Genomic DNA, 19,317 nt, shown 5'->3' with positions numbered 1-19,317 from the left:
TTTAAAGCAGGAACCAAAAGCAAATGAGCTTACAACTCTTTCCAGATAATTTAAATTTATTAATGTACAGAGCAGTACATTATTTTTTTTTTTTCAATAAAAACAATGAAACAATTCCACTAATTGATGCACAATTATTGTCGCCTCCAGCCTGCCTTTCGACTTACCAAAAAAACAGGCCAGATAAACTTGACAAAACATATGGATTGATCACCAACAGGTACACGTATGCCTAGCAAACTGATTTATGTACAGATCCTTGCAGGAAGACATCAACGCTCGTCCTTGCTCAGTCACTTTCGTAGTCTTCATCATCTCCAAAGGTAAAGACGGATGCATCAGCAGCCATTGCCTTGAATTCACTATGGGAGTTGTTCGCCTCAAGGCTTGAGACAGTTCCACCTACAACTTCACTTTTCAGCTGACTAGTGGCATGTGATTGTTGGGAGCCCCTGTTTCCCAGAGAAAACTGTTCAGTTGCCTGGGTTAAACTTGCAACTTGATCTGATTTACTATCAGTTCCAGGACTAGGAGCTGGTGTGGCAGCACTTTGTCCCCCTGCAGAGGATGCTTGAGCCTGCTTTCGTTTGGAAAATACTGATTCATCTGCCTCACCATCTGAGAACACATCATCTTTATCATTACTTCCTGGATCTTTATTTTGGTTTGGTTCAGCTGTAGCTGCTTCAACTGATGCACGAGCAGTACTTGAACCTTCATCCGACTTCTTCACATCAGTTTCAGCATTTGACCCCCTTGAAACAGAGCCATCATTATCTACCAGCACAACCTCAACCTGAAATCCTGGGGAAGGCAGTTTCCTCTGCACAAAATCTGGGCAGATTATTATGCAGATATAGAAGGCTGAAATTGATATTGCCAAAGGCACAGTCATTCTCACTCTAGTTAATAAATAAATAAAAGATCTAGCTATTCAGGATTAGTTGATTATTACTGCTCCATGGGTAGGCAATCATTCAAAAAAAATTAACAAAATATTCAGGGTCCTGCACCTTAATGAACCCATCAATATCGCTGGTGTTCAAAATTTGTCTATTCTCCATAAATGTCGTGTTCAACCAACTGAAATTGCAAAGGAGCGTTAGTAAGGAACTTCATTCTATTCTTAAAATCTAAAAAGGGATCCATTCATGAGAGAGGAGACTAGAGAGCAGACAAGTAAAAATCCCCTTGGCGGTCATGAAAATGAACTTTGAAGTCTCCAGACACCTCCGTCAGACCAGGCTCTCCTGGCAAAGTAAAGACCATAACTCCTTTCTTGGGAGCACTAAACCAATAATCTTCGGGCTGCACAAAGAAAGAAACATTTGTGAAATCTAAAAGGGGTAAAAGAGTCCAGCAGAGTTCAATGTAGAATAAAAAAAAAATCTTGGGAAGGACACCAGAGGTCCAGAAGAAAACTTTGAGAGTATTGGCATGATACCAATCACTGCCTTGCACCCAATGAGACCTACCGGCAAATCCTTCGTTCTGGGATGCTTTTTTGAGGAGAAGAGAATACCTGTGAATGAGGAAAGCATTAGCGAAAATCCAAAATTTTTATTTTCAATCTCAATGCGGTCTGGCACTCCTCTTGTACACATACACATACACATACACCTAGATGCTTGAGTGGCAGGCACACACGTGTATTCATTGGGCAAGGGTCAATTCAATATAGCTGTCTTTCAATTCATCAATGATCATTATTTAGAAATAAATGAACAGAGAAACAAATTGAGCTTGTTACAAGCCTATGCAATGTAGTCCTACATACTAAACATTATAAAGACAGGTTACAGAGTTCACAAAAAAGAAAACCAGATCTGAGAACCCAATCAGATCAATCAATAAGCTTTATATACACACAGATAAAACCATCCAATACAGCAGACCCAGATAATGACCAATAATAAAGTACGTAGGGAAAAAAAACAGGAATGAAACAAGCAGAAATTGACCTTCTTGTGGTCAAATAGACCGCCAAGCTAAATAAAAAATGCACAGCAAGCATAACACAACACACCATTATGATCAGAGATGGTAATAGATGGCCTGATCCAATATGGGCACCTGTGAAGCCGAAATCCCCTGAGCATGCTCCTGCATAAATGGTGATGTCAGTAGCTACAAAACACAGATGCTTGAAAGAAACATTGAGCCAGAAGTATACCTACGCCCTGGCTGGTTTTCTCCATTGAAGTATGTTAAGATACGCTCAAAATATTTTACATATCTCTTCAAAAAAGGAAAAAACAAAATCTTAGACAAGATATATAGAACCTCAGCTAATAGAGGAAGTATCCTCAATGTGCATTTTTTAATAAACATGCAATAATTAACTCACAATTTGGCTGGGCAGAACAAGCCCCTTCGCATCAAAACATCTCTTCTGGTTGTAATAGTCAATAGACTCCTCCGCGGTAGGGAAGAACTGAAGAAAGATGAAAAATTAGCCTAAGGTGAAAAATCTCAGCAGTAAACATTAGTGTGTCACACTCTATGTTCTTTCCAACTCATCTTCATTTAGGAACATTTAATATTTCTGACCTTTAAGTACAGAAGAAGGCAAGAAATCATCAGCCCTGTCCTTGCCATTCCAGCCTTACAGTGCACAACAACAACATTCTCAATATCCTCCTTTAACCACAAATAAGCACTTTGACAAAATGATATTATCAGCTGTGTTGGGGGGCAATTGTGGTCATCAAATGGAAAACTAGCCACCTGATGCAAGAGTTTGACATAGCAGATATGAGAATCAACCATATGGTGTTCCTCCACGTAGTCCATACCAGGAACAGCCTCAGCAAGATTGAAAATAAACATGAAACGACGACATAGATAATGTTATATTCACCTTTCCTTCAAACAGTGATGCATCATACAGCCTTTCAGAACAAAGATTGTACACTTTATACTTGTCCTGCACATAGAAAGTAAACCAAAGGTAAAACGGAATCTTCCAATACCAGCAATAAAACAAAGATTAAAATTCAACTGCTTCACAAATGGAGAAGCTAACTTCAGAACCAGGAAGTCTCTTTTTTATTTATTATACTGAGACATGGCCCCCCAAAAAAATTATGTTTGCAGCATTAGGCACAAAGATGTAAATTGTAACTTCCCATTAGATGGAGCCAACTTTGAGAAAAATGGGAAGACAACAAATTAAGATCACACAAGGCAGAACTCAGCATTCTTATCAAGACGACAAATATCAATGAATGCAACCATAGCTGAAAATCAGAAGGCATGTTGCATGCATAGAGTGCTAAATGCAAACATCATGCACAGAGCTGCTCCATCCAAATCCCACATGCATGAATTTAGGTGATGCGTAAGATTTAATGTCATGTTCCGAATTGAGCAGAAAGGTACAGCACATTGCATCCACCATGACAAGAGCCACTCTCTTCGAAGCAGCAAATACAGACTAAATGTAACTATACACTTGAGATTGACCTATAATCGAACAATAATGAACAAGCTAAATATCAAATGGAGCCACCATGTTACAATATTTGACACAGAAAAAATGGAATAGAAGTCATGTGAAAGTCAAAAAATAAATAGAGAAAGACAATAACAACAAATATCACTGAATGTGTTGCTACCTTGTGATGGGTCTCAAAAAACTTGATAACTTCTTCCATGTGGTTTCGATAGAACCCCTGCATCAGATAGCTAGATGCATTAACATTGAAGTATTTAGTTAAGACAACATGGCAACTTTATGGTGCAGATTGATCTGCTTACCTCCACATAACCAAAAAACCCAGAGCTCATGTTACCAGCAGGAAATCCCATAGCAATTATATTCTCAGTGATATATGTCATATCCAAATCAAAACCTCCTTCCTGAAGAGAAAGATACAGCCAAGGTTATATAATTAGATGTGAAGTTGGAAATCAAAAAAAATCCTAAATTGAACATAAACTATTTAAAATAAAAGTGAATTATCCTCATGACTTTACTATAATCATAGATTATCCAAGTATGCGGGGAGCATGTATAAGGAACTACTATCTTGAGTACAAAAAAGTGCAATCAGAGACTTCCTCCAAAAAAAAAAAGATGCGCTATGCAAATAACAATAAAGATAGCCAACAGAAAAATAAAAACTATGCACAATATATGTCATTCCAGAACATAATATCTCTTCGCGGTGGAATTGTTTAAAGAAGAACCACCATGAAGAAATCATGGAAGCAATATTAACCAACATACAAAAAGAACAAGAATGAACCCAAAAGGAAAGTAATATATGATCCGGTTATACAAAACTAAAACAATATTACAGAAGCCATCATCCTACCTGATATCTTCGCTTGTTTTGAGAGACAGCATGCCGAGCTTTGACCTGTACTGCCTTCACTGCATTCTTGGAAGTATCAACTAAACCCTTAGTAATTGTTCCAAATATACCAGGTTGTGAAGTTGATGAAGTTCCTTCAGGACTATCATCTGCTGCAGGGGATTTAGGAGACATGCGCAGTCCAAACCCACTAGTAAAACGTGCAAAGGTTGATTTTCCAGCATTTCCAGTAGGTGAGTCATCTGGCGAGGAAGTCAATGGCTGGGGGATTTTCAAACTTTTGGCCCATGATGTTATGCCAGCTGCAGATAGTTTTGATGTCGCATCACTTGCAGAATTCCCGGGCACAGGATCATGAGGAGGTGGTTGTGTATCAGGAGATTTAACAGGTGGCAGTGATGAATCAGCAGTTTCTGAATCCATTCTTGTTCCCAAATGTCCTGATAATTATTGAACAGCAATACTCAAGAAACCAGCATAGGTAGTTACTATAGTGAGCTAATGCAGGTCAAAAATTAACATACAAAAATCATAAGCAATTACTCCACTTACCAAAAGCAACCATCATAAATAAATACCATAAAAATAATTCCAATGTAAAATAGCACCAAAGCCCAAATAACTACGCCTCAACAAAGCATTCCCGTTATTTTTTTCCAATCACAAACAATAAGAATCGTAAATAAAAGAACAACTATTCCACTAAAGAAACGTTAGTTCCCGCGCAGACACGCTCATAGCAGCAACTCAATACTCAAAGACGTAAAACGACATTTTCCGGTGGAGGTGCGGAATGTCTAATGTTATCTGTACAAGCAAGCATACTTCACAAAAATTTAAAATATGAGAGAGCACTGCATCATCGGTATTAGAAACTAGAAATCATTAATGCCAGATGGATTTTAGCTGCTTCCACTCCAATATAGAGTAAAGAGAGTCATTTGAATTAAATTCAGGCTTGAAACACACTGAAACTGCTTGATAATCAAAAGAACAAAAATCAATTAATTCACGCAAGAGTGGATTACAACAAATTAGATTCCAAAGAAAATCGCGGTGATTACACAGCAAAGGGGAGGTCAATTGAATTGAAAATAACAAAAGAGGAATTGAACTCAATGATTTGAGATCTAACCAGTTATTGTTACCTGATTGAGAATCGATCAGTGAAAGATAAATTTAGGTTTGGGGGAGGGGGAGCGCGGGATGGAAGGATTCATGGAGATTGAGATTATTAGTTAATGAAGGGAAGGAAGTTGTTTGTTGCTGACTGCGTTACTTCACGTCAGTGGTTCGGCCGACAGGTTAGCAAAAATAATAAGAGTGATGGCGATTGCTGATTGTCTTTTATTGTGATCCAACGGTAGAGATGGATGAGAAGACCAAGCACTGGGGAAAACGGTACCGTTCGAAATATTAGCAATAAGAATGTCTTTTTTTTTTCTTTTCTTTTTTTTATCATTAGCGATAAGAATGTTTAGGATCTTGAATAAATTAAGTACGAATCCTATTGCAACCCAAAATTAAAATGGAAAAAGGGGTGTTTACCTTTAGAGAATAATTGTGCAACTTGCATGAATAGATTTCTTATATATTCCATAAAAACTCCATTGTTTAGCTTCTGTTTAAAGTAATAAGCAATAGATAAATAAATATAAAAAATTAGGTGAATCAAACAAGGTATTCTTTTGTTTTATATGGTAGAAAATTTGAAAAAACTTATGGATGTTTTTCTGTTTTTTAAATAATAGGAAAAACAGAAAAACACATATTTCTAAGAAAAATTTTGCATTCTTCATTAGTCGGTGCATTTTTAGAAAAATTAGCAATAAATTCTTGTTTTTTCTTGGCATGTATTGCATGATTTTTCTCTGAAATATATTCAGGGGAACTTAAGTCTCACGGAACATAGCTCGTCCATTTAGACTAAGAATTTTATACCATCGCAAGGTCCCTCGACTAGTTAATGGTCGGTCACCAAGGTCTAGTAAATATAACTCAATGGCAAGAACACCTCTTTAAAAGGAAAGAAATTGGCTACAGTTGGATCCGATATTAAAAAAAGGAAAGAAAGAAAGAAATTATATACATGGAATTTCATTAAAAGAAACACATAAAAGAGAGTATTTTAGAATTCTGAAACAATTTCATAATTTTTTTCTGGAAAGTAACAAATATTAAAAAATATCTTAAAAAAATAGCATAATTTATACACAAAATATAACAGCTATTGAAAATAGCAATTAAATATAATTGTTACTGAGTATAACGGTTGTCCTGAAACCATGTCCATAAAAAATCAATTGAAGATTTCATGAAGATCTGATGGTTTAGAACTGAAAATTAAAAACCAATAGTTAAAAAAAAAAAACAATTAGGTTATCGAGATATATCAAATCTTATTTTTTACACACCAAATGTAAAAAAATATCAACAATACGATTCTAATAATACCTTAGAAAACCACAATACATAACCATAATTTATTAGAAGTTAATAATGATTTCATTTAATATTCTTTTAGAATATGGTTAAAAATCTTCTTGTTAAATTTTTTTTGATGATATAAAACACAAAGAGTGGGAGTATGTTTTCAATTACCCATTTTTTATTTTATTTTTTTCTCATTTCTCTCCCCTATTACATCATCTTATGTATTTTTTTTAGTTATTGAATCTTAAATTCTAATTACCCATTTTTTATTTTATTTTTTTTAGTTATTGAATCTTAAATTTAATTTTTTAGCTATTGAATTTTCTCAAAAAAACAAGTTTAATTTTGTTTAAGTTCATTAATTTAAAAAAAAAATATTTGGAAACATTCATACTACTACTATTTCAAATAGAGATTGTATACAAAAACAATATTCACACTTATATATTAAATATTTTTTCAACCTTCAACATTATTATACCAAAACTTTTACCAAACTATTCTATTTTAAAAAAAAAAGTCCATACAGAGGCTACTTAGATGCTACTGCCCTGCCCTTATGATAAAATAAATATATATATATATTATTTTCATAAAATGAATCTAATGATTAAAGGGTTGAAATGTTAAATAAATTCAATAGGCCCACCATCACTATCATGCTAAGGAAACAAAAGGAGGTAACGGATCCCATCGTGCACATAAGATCTCATAAAATAATTGAAATGGGAAAAGTGAACTGGTATTCTAAACAACGCAAGCACACAGATATCCATCATAAACGAAAATCAGAATTTTAGGGAATCAATAGCTGATGATGATAATTACAAATTGAGGAATCATAAGCTTTTAGCCTGCTTCAGCAGCAGGCATTGAAGGTATTTACAAATGAAGAAAAACTAGATGACAAGTTTCTTTGTGGACTAAAGAGGGCCAAACATGCACTCGTGAGTTCGGGCAAAGAGAAGCATTTCCTCCTTGAAGACAGAAATCTCCACTCCTGTACACACTTGACAACATCGAAATATCTCAAACAATGCCGAGTCTCCTACCAGCGGGCCTCTTACCACCAAGCTGGTGAGACTGAGCAATTCTAGCAGGCGCTCGAGTCAATGCCTTAACACCAAATGGATTGTTCTTGCTCTGTCGCATGTCAGCAAACAAGGCTAAAATTTCAGAAGCTGCCTTCACAAACTTATTAAAATTGCACTTCAAAGAGCAGATGGCAATACTTACCATTCGGCAGGTTCCACCTTCAAGGTCACAGACAGGATACTCGTGAGGACAGCAGCTGTAATGGTCATCGCAGCAGGTTGCGGACTCCAGAGGGCAGCAACCCCATCCAAAGCAATAGTCACCATACTGATATATACAGCAGCATGTGCTTCCAGCAGGGCATGAGTAGTAATCATCACACTCTGAGGAAGGTGGAGGAGAAGGGTTCACTGGAGATGGAGGGGAAGGACCAGGATTTGGGGGGTTTGCACCCTTCTTGGTGGGATACGAAGCTTCCATTGCTATTCCACACTTGCCAGTTTCCGTGCTGGCAACATTACGCTCCATCCTGATGTACCCATTCTCTCCCCATGCAGGACCCCATGAGTTCCTGACGACCCAGTAATCTACGCCATTTTCTGTACCATACCCAACAGCAACCACACCATGGTCTAGCTGTGTTCCACATGAACCAGTAAAAACACCCTGAACAAAGAAAAGAGAAACATGAAACCAGGTAATCAATCAATTTGCACAGAGACTACTTAAAATTCATTTTGCGTGACGTGGTACCATTCAGAAATTCATGTCACTTTAGTAACTAGGCTATAAAGGTTAATGAGTTCAAGTTTTTCGGCCTATTATGCATTAGAAACAAATTACCATACAATTCTGACGGTGAAACCTTGACGCTGAGCATAAAATTAGGTAGTAAGATAGGATGCTTACAGACTGGTAGAGTTGGAAAGCCCTTCCACCAGCTTCAATGGCAACACTGACAGGTTGATTTGCCACAGCCTTTCTCAGTGACTTCTCGTCATTTTGGGGAACGTCTTCGTATCCATCAATTGTAACAACTCTAGCATTTTTCTACAGCATACATGATGATCAAAGTGCATTAAGGATGTGCAATATACCAATCTGACCAGAGAACAAACATTAATTTTCTAAAATAGGAAACTTGAGCGGGAAATCGATCCATCACATACCCTGTTTGGATCACACATGCTATCAGTAGCCTTGTAGGGGTAATCTTCTTCGGCATGAATACCACCATTCTTCATAATAAATTCGAAGGCATAGTCCATGAGACCTCCATCGCATCCTTGGTTATACGCTTTATCGTAATCCACCAACTCCTGTTCTGACAGAGATGTCAGGTTACCAGTCACAATCTGGTTTATCCCCTCCACAGCACCAACAGTTGAGAATGCCCAGCAACTCCCTTCAATATATATATATATATATATATAAAAAAACTTCACATTAAAAAATAGCTAGAGCCACTGTAATGCCTTCAAAAATTTTGTAGCTACAAAAACAATATAACAAACAGTTTAACCTGTACAGGACATAAAAAATCCCGTATAAACGAAATTTAGCTACCAAATAACAGAATTGGATTATGCAATTCTTGTCTGATCTTATTTTAAAACCTAAGAATCACATCAAAAACTTCAAATCATATTAACCAAATCCCTTTTAATCTGACGAGAGAAAAAATACCCCACAAAACATCTATTCTGAGATATAACAAACAGACACATAACAATATCAAATGATTGCGGTAGTTATCACGGTCAAACGAGGAAAATCCCAACTAAGAACATCCTTAGAGAAAAACATGCCCCTGGTCCCACGCTCACTATCAAATCCAAGCCCCCGAAATAAACAAACACAAAAAACAAAAATAAGGTTAAAATCCAAGGAGAATCTGGGAGGGAATTATTTCCCAGGAAGAAAAAAGGGGGTTAATCTCGATTTGCTGTCCAACAACTGATAAAAAAAAAAAGGTAAAGAAGAAACAAAAACATACCACACTGGCCTTGATCTTTAACAGGGGCAACAGCTCCTTTTTCTCTCCAATCAACACTCTCCGGCAAATCATCACCGTCCTTAAACAAATACCTCGCACTCTTTGGTCCACCCAACAACCTTCTCTTCCCATCCATCCTCGTGCCCAAATAAGCCGCCCGGTACTCCTCATTACTCAAATCCGCAAACTTGTTTAACCCAAGTTTATAACTAGGGTTCCCAACCGAGTTATGTTGGTCAACGAATTTAAGATTATCCTTGAAAATTTCAAATCTTCTTTCTTTTTCACCCAAAGCATTATATGCTTTCCCGTGTTCGACTAGCCACATCTCGTAGAGTCTTAATGTCTCCGCCTCTGTTCTTTCTGGGACTTGGCCATGCTTTAAGTTGTAATCAATTATGGACATGTCTATGGCTAGACAAACAGAAAGGAAATAAAACGTAGCCAAAAAGGCAAACGATCGATAAAGAGAAGCCATTGTTTTGTGAGTTCTTTTCGTTTGTGTTTGCATCAGCGTTTTGTGGTGAATCTCCAGGGACGGGGGTATTTATAGGGTAGGGAAGGAAATTGAAGGGGACGGGAAAGTGGTGGTGGTACAGGAGACGGATTGAAGGAAGGTGCGTTGTAGTAGGAGGGTATGTATCTTATCCCGCAAGTTCGTGGGTCTTAGGTGGGTCCTCCTTATATTTGGAGTGTGTGTGGTGTCCACTGCTCCTTTTATTTTTGTTTTACTATAATTAGGATTTTTTTATAGACTGTATTTATACCCTTATAATTCCCTGTTCGTTTTACTTTGGTTCTTATACTTCTTATTATCTCAATCTTGATTATATAAAAAATTTCAATCACATCTGCCTGCTAAATTTGGTAGCTTGGGTTTGACAGTAATTTTCTGATCGGGCAAAGAAAAATATGCATCGTAAATAAAATTATATTTATAAATTTATTCAATGATGGGAGGGTGTTTACTTATTTATTTATTCATAAAAAAAGAACGATACTCCTAGTAATATTATTAGAACAGAAAATCAATATGGCTTAGCTTTCATGGAAGACATCACCATCATCCATTGTTGTTATGGGACTCATGTTTTATTATTCAAAATAAAAGACAAATTATTTAAGGAGAGACGTAGAGAGATTCAACTTGACTTGTAAAGTAGTAACTCAGATGGAAAAAAATTAATTAAAAATTCTGCCACGTGTAAAAAAATGGTTTCATCCCCAAAAAAATCAACAAGTGATGTTTTCAAATTTAATAATTCATTCTAGATTCTAGGGATTTAATTGCCAGGGTAATAAAATTGAGAAAAAAAAGGTCATTAGTAATTTTCATTGGTTGTTTGATGATCGGACTCACATGAGAGTTTTAATTTTATTTAAAAAAAAAAACTTTATTCATGATCAAAATGATAAATTATAGGGATGAAACTGAATATTATTGAACTTATAGAGCAATATTGATGTCCTGAAAGGAAAAAAAACACCTTCGAGAGACTAGAATAAGAGTTCTCATCTTTTATTTATCTTATACATGCGGGGCATGTGAGTGGTGCAATGAAGTAGCAATCAATAACAAGTTAGACTAAGCCACGTGTTTTAGGATCTATTGTATTATGTTGGGGAAGAGTGTCGGGTTTTCCTTCTGGAGTGGGTTTTTGTTATTGAGAATGATTAGGAAAATAGATATTCAGTCATACATCGAAGCATTGGAATTAAGCAAGAAAATATGAAAGATGCAATAATTTATTAAAGAGATCGCTATCAAATAATTTAAATTAATTTTATTTAAAAATATATTAAGATAATTTTTTATTTATTTTCAATACCAAATCATTAAAAATATTAATTTAATAATAAGTTTCTTAACCGGGGAGTAATCTACGCATTAAAGATATGCTTTCCGATTTTATAAACAGTAGATTTTTTTTTTCTCGGGTGCCAGAAAGCCATGGACTTATATATAGAGAGAGGATCTCTTGCGCGGACGAGTATACAAAGGGGCACTCGAAAAAGGAGTCCCGAGGAAGAGGGAAAAAATGAAGTAGAAAGCACGATTAAAAGACAGGCACTCTCGTCCATGTGATTGATGCATATATTTTAAGTTGCAGGATAAGCACGGCTTCTTCCACGAGGGGGAGGGAACTCATTACAATTACGTGGATTGGTTGAATACTAGCCATTTAACCTGTGATGTAATGGGATTCTTTTTTTTATATATATATACAAAATATTATACACAGTGATGTTTTAAAAAAAAAAATTAAAAAATTAAGTTATCTGGTAAATATATTTTTTAATTAATATAGATATTTAAGTTAATTTGCTCGAATCTCAATTCATCCTACAAGTTCTAAATATAATTTTAAAACTCAACCGGATAGTTGGTCCGATCCAAAATCTAGGTTTCAGGTCAATCTCTATTTAAAAAAAAATCAAAACAACATTATTTTAGTAAAAAAAAATAAAAATTAATAGGTTATAATTGAGTTTTTAACATGGTTTTGCCGAATCAACAAGGTTATTGGATCGATTAGGGTCACACCGGGTCATGACTTTTCCTATTTTTTCTTTAATCTTGCCTGGTTCCAGTCCCAAGTTAACCTGTAAGGCGAGGTTGAATTTCAAAACTATAATTTTAAAATTAATGACCATGTAAACTTTTAGTAGTTCTAAAATTTATAATATTCGAGCTAATGATCTCTAGAAAATAAATTTATGACTTGACCGGTTAAGTTAAACTCTTCAATTTTAGAATGGAAGCCAAGATTTATATCTTGTATAATTAATTAATTATTTTTTTAATTATAATATATATATATATTTTTGCTAGGATGGTTGATATCTCTTAAGTATATTTTAATGAATTTCATGGAATTTTTTGATATTTGAGTAGATGTCTTTTGATAAAAAAAAATCATAATATTCTAGAAAAAAAAACTTTAAAAGTGAATACAAAGTGAAGAATAAGGATTGGGAACATGTCTCGATTAAAAGATTTTCACAAACATGAACTTATGATCTAAAAATAAAAATCAATTTATGCATCCTGTGAGAATTAAATTTGTTTGTAATTAATATAAAATACAAATTAATTTAAGAAGAGAAGTGGAGAGATTTTACTTGACCTGTAAAGTAACTCAAATTAAAAACAAATTAATTAAATGTTCCACCGCATGTAAAAAATGGTTTCATCCCAAAAAAATCCAACAAGTGTTGTTTCAAATTTAATAATTCATTCTAGATTATAGAAATTTAATTGCTATGGTGATAAAAATGAAAAAATAAAGGTTATTATTAATTTTTATTGGTTTTTTGATGATTGGAGTTCACATGAGAGCTTTTTTTTTAATATTATTTATTATCAAAAGGATAGATTATAGGGATGAACTAGATATTAATTAACTTATAAAAAAAAATTACTGTTCTAAAAAAATATTAAGAGATTAAAATAAGAGTTTTTATCTTTTATTTATTTGCCAATTAATAATAAATTAGATTAATGGGGTATTTGGTGACGTGATAATTATTGTTTTTTGAAGTTTTTTTACTAAAAATACATAAAATATATATATTTTTATTATTTAAATTTTATTTTTCATATCAATGCATCAAAATAATTTAAAAATAATAAAAATTTAATTTAAAGTAAAAATAAATTCAATATTTTACTGAAAACATGTTGAAAGTTAAAATTATCGTCTGTACCAAACACTCTGAAAACCACGTATTTAATATGGGATCTATGAAGCTGTATTGGGAAGAATGCCGGGTTCATGTTTCCTTCTAGAGTGGGTTTTTGTTATCTGACATTATTAGGATTTAGGAAAATAGATATTCATTCATATATTGTATTTGGTAGCATAATATAAGATTTGTTTTTAATATTTTTTATTTAAAAATTTATAAAAATATCATTTTTTAGATGAATAGTATGTTTTTATATTCTAAAAGCATTTTTGAAAACAAATAAGTTTTTTAAATATTATTTATATTTTTAGATCATTTGTTGATGTAAAAAAATATTTTTAAAAAATAAATAAAATATTATTTTAATATATTTTTAAATTAAAAATATTTTAAAAAACATTTACTACTATAATACCAAACATAATCAAAGGCCTATAAGACAATACAACAAGTTATGAGTGCTTAAAAACAATGTCATAAAACCTAGCTTAAACAGTAAATTTATTAAGTTATTAACCAGCTCAAATTAAGTTTTATTTTGAGCAGTTATTTTTTACTAAAATAATTTTACTTTTTATTTTTTAAAATTATAATTTGATCTTGCCTACTAACTCACATATCAACGTATCTAAATTACATCTACGCTAATTAAAAAACACCCATAATTTTATTTTATTTTTGAAAAAAATGATGCACCTGTGAAGAGAGCAGTTACTGGCAATTAATAATGGTACTAAAAAATTGCAATAATTAAATAAATTTGAATCTTAAATATTTTATTCATCATTATCAACTCATCATTGATTGTTAGGTGAGAGTGCTAGACATGTCTGGACGTGGTCAGATTGGATATTTTATACAACATGTGATTTGGCTAGACATGGTCAGATCTATACGATATCTAACTAATATTAACCACCAAGAACTAATCTTTAACAAGTATATCCGAGGGCATTCTACGTATAGCAAGTTTTCCCGAGAAAAAAATCAGGAATCTATACAAAAAAGGAGTTTCCTAATTAAATCTGAAATTGTTTTCTTGAAAACACGTGTAACTTTTTTACCCGATATCCATGAAAAAAAAAAATTATTTTCCATATCAACCACGCAAGAAATAATGTCTTTATCCTTCACCTAATTTCTTATGTTTTTGTTTTTTTTTATTATTATTGTTTTAAATGAAAATCGAACGAAAATCTTGTTTTCCATTTCGAGGAATTTGCATGCAGTAAATAGGTTTCTTTAACTATCCATGAAAAATCTTGAAAAGATAGAAACCGAGCAAATATCATGGGAAGCTTTTGATGTGACCTTGAAAAATAAACACACTGACAAATAAACAAGAACTCTAATTGGTACGTTTGGACAGTTACTTGCTTTCAATGAAAATAAGAACAGAGTTTACCGTGAAATTCATTTAATTTTATAGAAACTCAACTAATTACTAAACATTTCTATTGCTAATGTTACACCTAATTTTTAATAGTAAACAGTAATCAAAAGCAAAACACAGCGTGAGTTTATTTTTGTAGTTAAAGTCGTGTTTGAATGTGTTTTAAAAGTGTATTTAACATGAAAAAATATTAAATTGATATTATTTTAGTGTTTTTTTATATAATTTTAATATGTTAATGTAAAAAATATAATAAAAAATCTGAAACATATATTTTCAAATAAAAAATATTTTGTATTGCAATACCAAACATATACTTGTTATATTAATACATACATACATACATTAATTTTGTTATTACTAAAAATAAATTTGTTTATATGAAACAGAAAAAATAATAAATATGATGAAAAAGAAAGAAGGAAAAGGAAAAAAAAAGGAAAAAGGGAAAAGGAAAAGAAAAAGAAAAAGAGAGAGAATAAAAGGTGGGTGATTGGAATCCATAACCCACGATGGAGTCGGAGACACGGGTATCTTCTAGCCATCTTCCAGGTTACGACGGTCTTCACGCAACTGGCACCACTTTCTGCCCAAATATTGATGAGTGCCATCACCCCACGTGCCTCGCATTTTGGGCTTAATTTTTTTGAAAAACCAAGAAGTCAAAATTACCGAAATATTGATAAGTGCCATCACCCCATGTGCCTCGCATTTTGGGCTTAATATTTTTGAAAAGCCTAGAAGTCAAAATTACACAGCGGAGCATAAGCAGAGCGCACATGCTCTTCATTTCCCGATAAATCACAACCACCGCCACCTGCTGAGCCGGTAATTTGTTTTTAATATTTTTTATTTAAAAAATATTAAAACATAATTTTTATTTTTAAAATATATTTTTAATGTGAACTAATAATTAAAAATATAAAAAAATAATTTAAATTTTTATAAAATCACTGTACAGCCGCGTTGCCAAACAATAAGGCGAGGTATGGCTATATATTTTTTATTTTTTATTTCTTTAATCGTTATTAATAAGAAAATTCCAACGTACGATAGTTATGTCTGAGGGGTACCAGGGGTTGTTTCAGGTCGGTGTGTTATCCAACGATGGCTTAGAAGAAGTTGTCGTCTCTAACGATAACCGGACACGGGACATGAGAGAAATCTTCTTTAGATGAGGGGAAAATGGGGCGAGAATATTTAAGAAAAACTATTTACCAGCTATGCTGTAGATGATGAAGTTCTAAATCAATCTGGGATTGAGCTGGTAGCTAAGAAATGCCTATTATTGACTTGATGAGAATCTGAATGGTATTGAAGTTTCAGTTTTTTCCCTTTTTTTGTTCTTGTACAGGTTACTACTTGTACTTTAGCTTGTCACGCCAGTTTGAGCTCCAATATGATCACTGTGTGGTTGAATTGAAGCTCCATCGAAACTCGATCGCTGTGAATTGGAGCGAATCCCATTTGCTCAAGAAATCTGTCGAACTTGGGTTTTCAGCAACATCTTTCCGGATCTTTGAATCACATAGACTGGATTGCTTGTTTCACCAATATAGACACTGCAGAGCGATCACTGGAATGAATCCTCCCATTCCTCACCTGCCATACGAAGTTAATATAGCTACACCAAGCAAGCCTCATCATAATAGATTTAAGGCTCCTTTTCTGCAGAATTTTTTTTGTAAAATCTAACTCAAAATCCCAATCACCAACAGCCCTCAGAACACTACAAATCTGCAAAATTGTACTCCAAATACACTTCACAGCAGAACAAGTGAATGATAAATGTTTCCTGCCCTCAACCATCCAAGTTGCAATAGGATACAACGTCCTTTCTCTCTTCATTTGTCTTGTTTTAGCTGGTAGTCTATTAACAACAACTAACTATGAAATGAAACTATATCTGGGCATGTGAAGTGGACGAGATTAGTTTACCATTGTACTCTGCTATTCTTCATTCTAGCTTGCTCCCGAGGACTTTTGCAACCGAACTTCTCATCAGGAGATAAATTCAATGGAACACAACAGCAGCGCCAACAGAGGGATAAACAATACGACATAGAGCAGCTTGTATGTTTATCATAATCAGACCTGGTTGCATGCCATTAGAAGTCACCATCGGATATGAGATCTGAGACTTCATCATTGGAAGGCAGACTAGACTGTTGAATTATTCTCATTCCAGAATTCTCGACCGAAGGACCCGATGGGTGCCAATTATCCTACCATAAATAAGCCTTCTTTCCATTCCCGGCCACAATCATTAGGAATGTTGATGCTCCAAATACTCCTGGCAGGAATCCCGTGCATAAGATGACCCCAAATAGAGCCTTTTGCAATTCAATGATTAATTGATTGCATAATTTCTTATGACCAGTTTAAACAATTGGTAACCATGGCGTGATCGAATGTAGTCTCTTCTCCGACCCTTCTTCGGCTACTTGACTCCTCCCAACATTTTTTTCATCCTCGTTAAATTTCAATCAGGTGAGAACAATAGTTTGTAATTCATTTGCATTTAGTTTGCTGAAGATCATCAGCCTTAATCAAAGCCTTTCCATATATACACAGCCTTAATCACAGCACAATCATATCTAATTCCTTCCCTTTCTCTCGCTCACAATTATGTAATAACGTTGCCTTCCTTTCTCATGTAATATGTTACACATTATATATATATAAATACAAGAACACTCACCAACAAATGAGGGTGGCAGTTTTCAAACATTCTCATGGTATCAGAGCATTCATCGGATTAACATCCCACGATGCTAATGACCTGCAACTCATCCAATTCTTCTCCCACCCTTCTTTCTTTCAACACCATGATTCACATGGTTACAATCAAGCTCTCCTCCTCTAATTATCTTCCATGAAAGAGTCAGCTTCTTCCTCTTCTTGAAAGCCAAGGTTTGCTGGGTCATGTGGATGACACCCTTGTGCCGCCGCCACCATTTGATCCTCTCACCTCTCAGACACCAAACAGCAGTCACCTAGCATGGAAAGCAATTGACCAGCGTCTCCTCAGCCTTCTCCTCTCCTCTCCTCTCTCACAGAGGAGGCGATGACTGAAGCTGTCGGCCTCTCCATATCCCATGAGGTCTGGACCGCCCTGGAAAGCACCTTCAGCCACTGCTCTAAGGCTAAATGAGATTCGTCTCAAAGATGACCTTTAATTGATGAAGTGTGGCACCCGTACAGTCACTGTCTATGCCTGTGCATTCAAAGTTTTATGTGACCAGCTTCATGCAATCGGTCGCCTAGTTGATGAAACCGATAAAGTTCACTAGTTTCTTCGTGGTCTCGGGCCAGATTTCTCCACTTTCTCAACTGCCCATATGGCATAAACTCTTCTCCCCTGTTTCTCTGATCTCGTCTCTAAAGCTGAGAGTTTTGAAATTTTTCAAAAATCTCGGGAGCTTTTAGCGTCTCCAGTTGCATCATTCCCTGCCAACAGAAGCTCTTCTCATTGTGGAAGCAGCTCCTTTCGCCAAAATTATGGTTGTGGATACGGGTCCAGTAGCAAGTCTTCTCATTCTGGACAGAGATGTACTCACACCAACCAAGGTCCTCGTCCACCACGCTGCTAGATCTGCTGACTAGAAGGACACTATGCTGATCGTTGTAAGTAGTGCTATGATCGGCATGAACCCACTTCATACCTTGCTGAATCTGATTGGCTCTTGGATACAGGGGCTTCGACTCATATGACTACAGATAATTCCACATTGGAGCAGTCCATAGCTTACACGGGTAAGGAATGTGTAATTGTAGGGAATGGTGCGTCCCTACCCATTACCCACACAGACAATATTTTCCCTTCACTAGATCTCAAATTATTAGATGTTTTGGTTGTTTCTCACCTTACTAAAAATCTTTTGTCCATCAGTAAACTCATAAATGATTTCCCTTTATCAGTTACCTTTGCTAATAATTTTTTCACTGTTCATAATTGCTTAACGAGAAAAGTGGCGGCAACCGGTAGACGTGGTAGAGGCTTATATATGTTAGAGCGTGACAATTTTGCATTTATTTCTATTCTTAAAAATAAATCTTTTTATGATTTGTATGATTTATGGCATGCGTGCCTTAGACATGTTAATTATTCTATTTTTTTTTTATTAAATAAAAAAGGTCATTTTCATTTCACTTCTTTATTACCATCTCTTAAATTATATGACACATTTCAACTTGCAAAAAATGATCACTTACTTTATAATAATGAAAACAAGTCATCAAATGTGTTATATCTAATTCATTGTGACATATGAGATCCCTCAGCTGTAAAATCTAATTTGGGCCATAACTATTATGTTTTGTTTATTGATTATTATTCTCGCTTTACTTAGCTTTATCCTTTGAAATTGAAATCTGACTTCTATGATACCTCTATTCAATTTTAAAAATTAGTTGAAAACCAATATTCTTTTTGGATAATTTTTTTTCAA

At 34.5% G+C, this 19,317-nt stretch overlaps 2 protein-coding genes across 3 annotated transcripts; both read right to left on the bottom strand.

Annotated features, from left to right (window-relative positions):
* LOC105108345 (phosphatidylinositol 3,4,5-trisphosphate 3-phosphatase and dual-specificity protein phosphatase PTEN-like) lies at nt 1–5,559 on the bottom strand. Of its 2 annotated transcripts, none has more exons than XM_011002630.1 (13): nt 5,468–5,559; nt 4,320–4,759; nt 3,760–3,861; nt 3,618–3,674; nt 2,861–2,926; nt 2,551–2,727; nt 2,348–2,434; nt 2,174–2,238; nt 2,027–2,103; nt 1,476–1,522; nt 1,178–1,308; nt 1,014–1,083; nt 1–823 (listed from the first exon to the last, which is right to left on the bottom strand). In XM_011002630.1, exons 2-13 carry the CDS (start codon nt 4,740–4,742, stop codon nt 290–292), a joined length of 1,836 nt encoding a protein of 611 aa, XP_011000932.1. In that variant the 5' UTR covers nt 4,743–4,759; nt 5,468–5,559; the 3' UTR covers nt 1–289. The 2 variants fall into 2 exon arrangements, with proteins under 2 accessions (XP_011000932.1, XP_011000939.1); XM_011002637.1 differs by having other exon boundaries at nt 5,455–5,540.
* Nucleotides 5,560–7,472: 1,913 nt separating this feature from the next.
* On the bottom strand, nt 7,473–10,412 carry LOC105108339 (cysteine proteinase RD21a-like). Its single transcript, XM_011002617.1, has 5 exons — nt 9,784–10,412; nt 8,957–9,192; nt 8,697–8,837; nt 7,989–8,453; nt 7,473–7,895 (listed from the first exon to the last, which is right to left on the bottom strand). The coding sequence occupies exons 1-5, from the start codon at nt 10,292–10,294 to the stop codon at nt 7,782–7,784; spliced, it is 1,467 nt and encodes a 488-aa protein (XP_011000919.1). The 5' UTR covers nt 10,295–10,412; the 3' UTR covers nt 7,473–7,781.
* Nucleotides 10,413–19,317: the final 8,905 nt, after the last annotated feature.

Source organism: Populus euphratica, unplaced genomic scaffold, assembly GCF_000495115.2.
Source record: "Populus euphratica unplaced genomic scaffold, PopEup_1.0 scaffold3.1, whole genome shotgun sequence".
In the NCBI taxonomy this organism is placed as follows: domain Eukaryota; kingdom Viridiplantae; phylum Streptophyta; class Magnoliopsida; order Malpighiales; family Salicaceae; genus Populus; species Populus euphratica.
The sequence above is the reverse complement of the archived record's forward strand: the minus strand, read 5'-3'. Positions and strand labels throughout refer to the sequence as shown.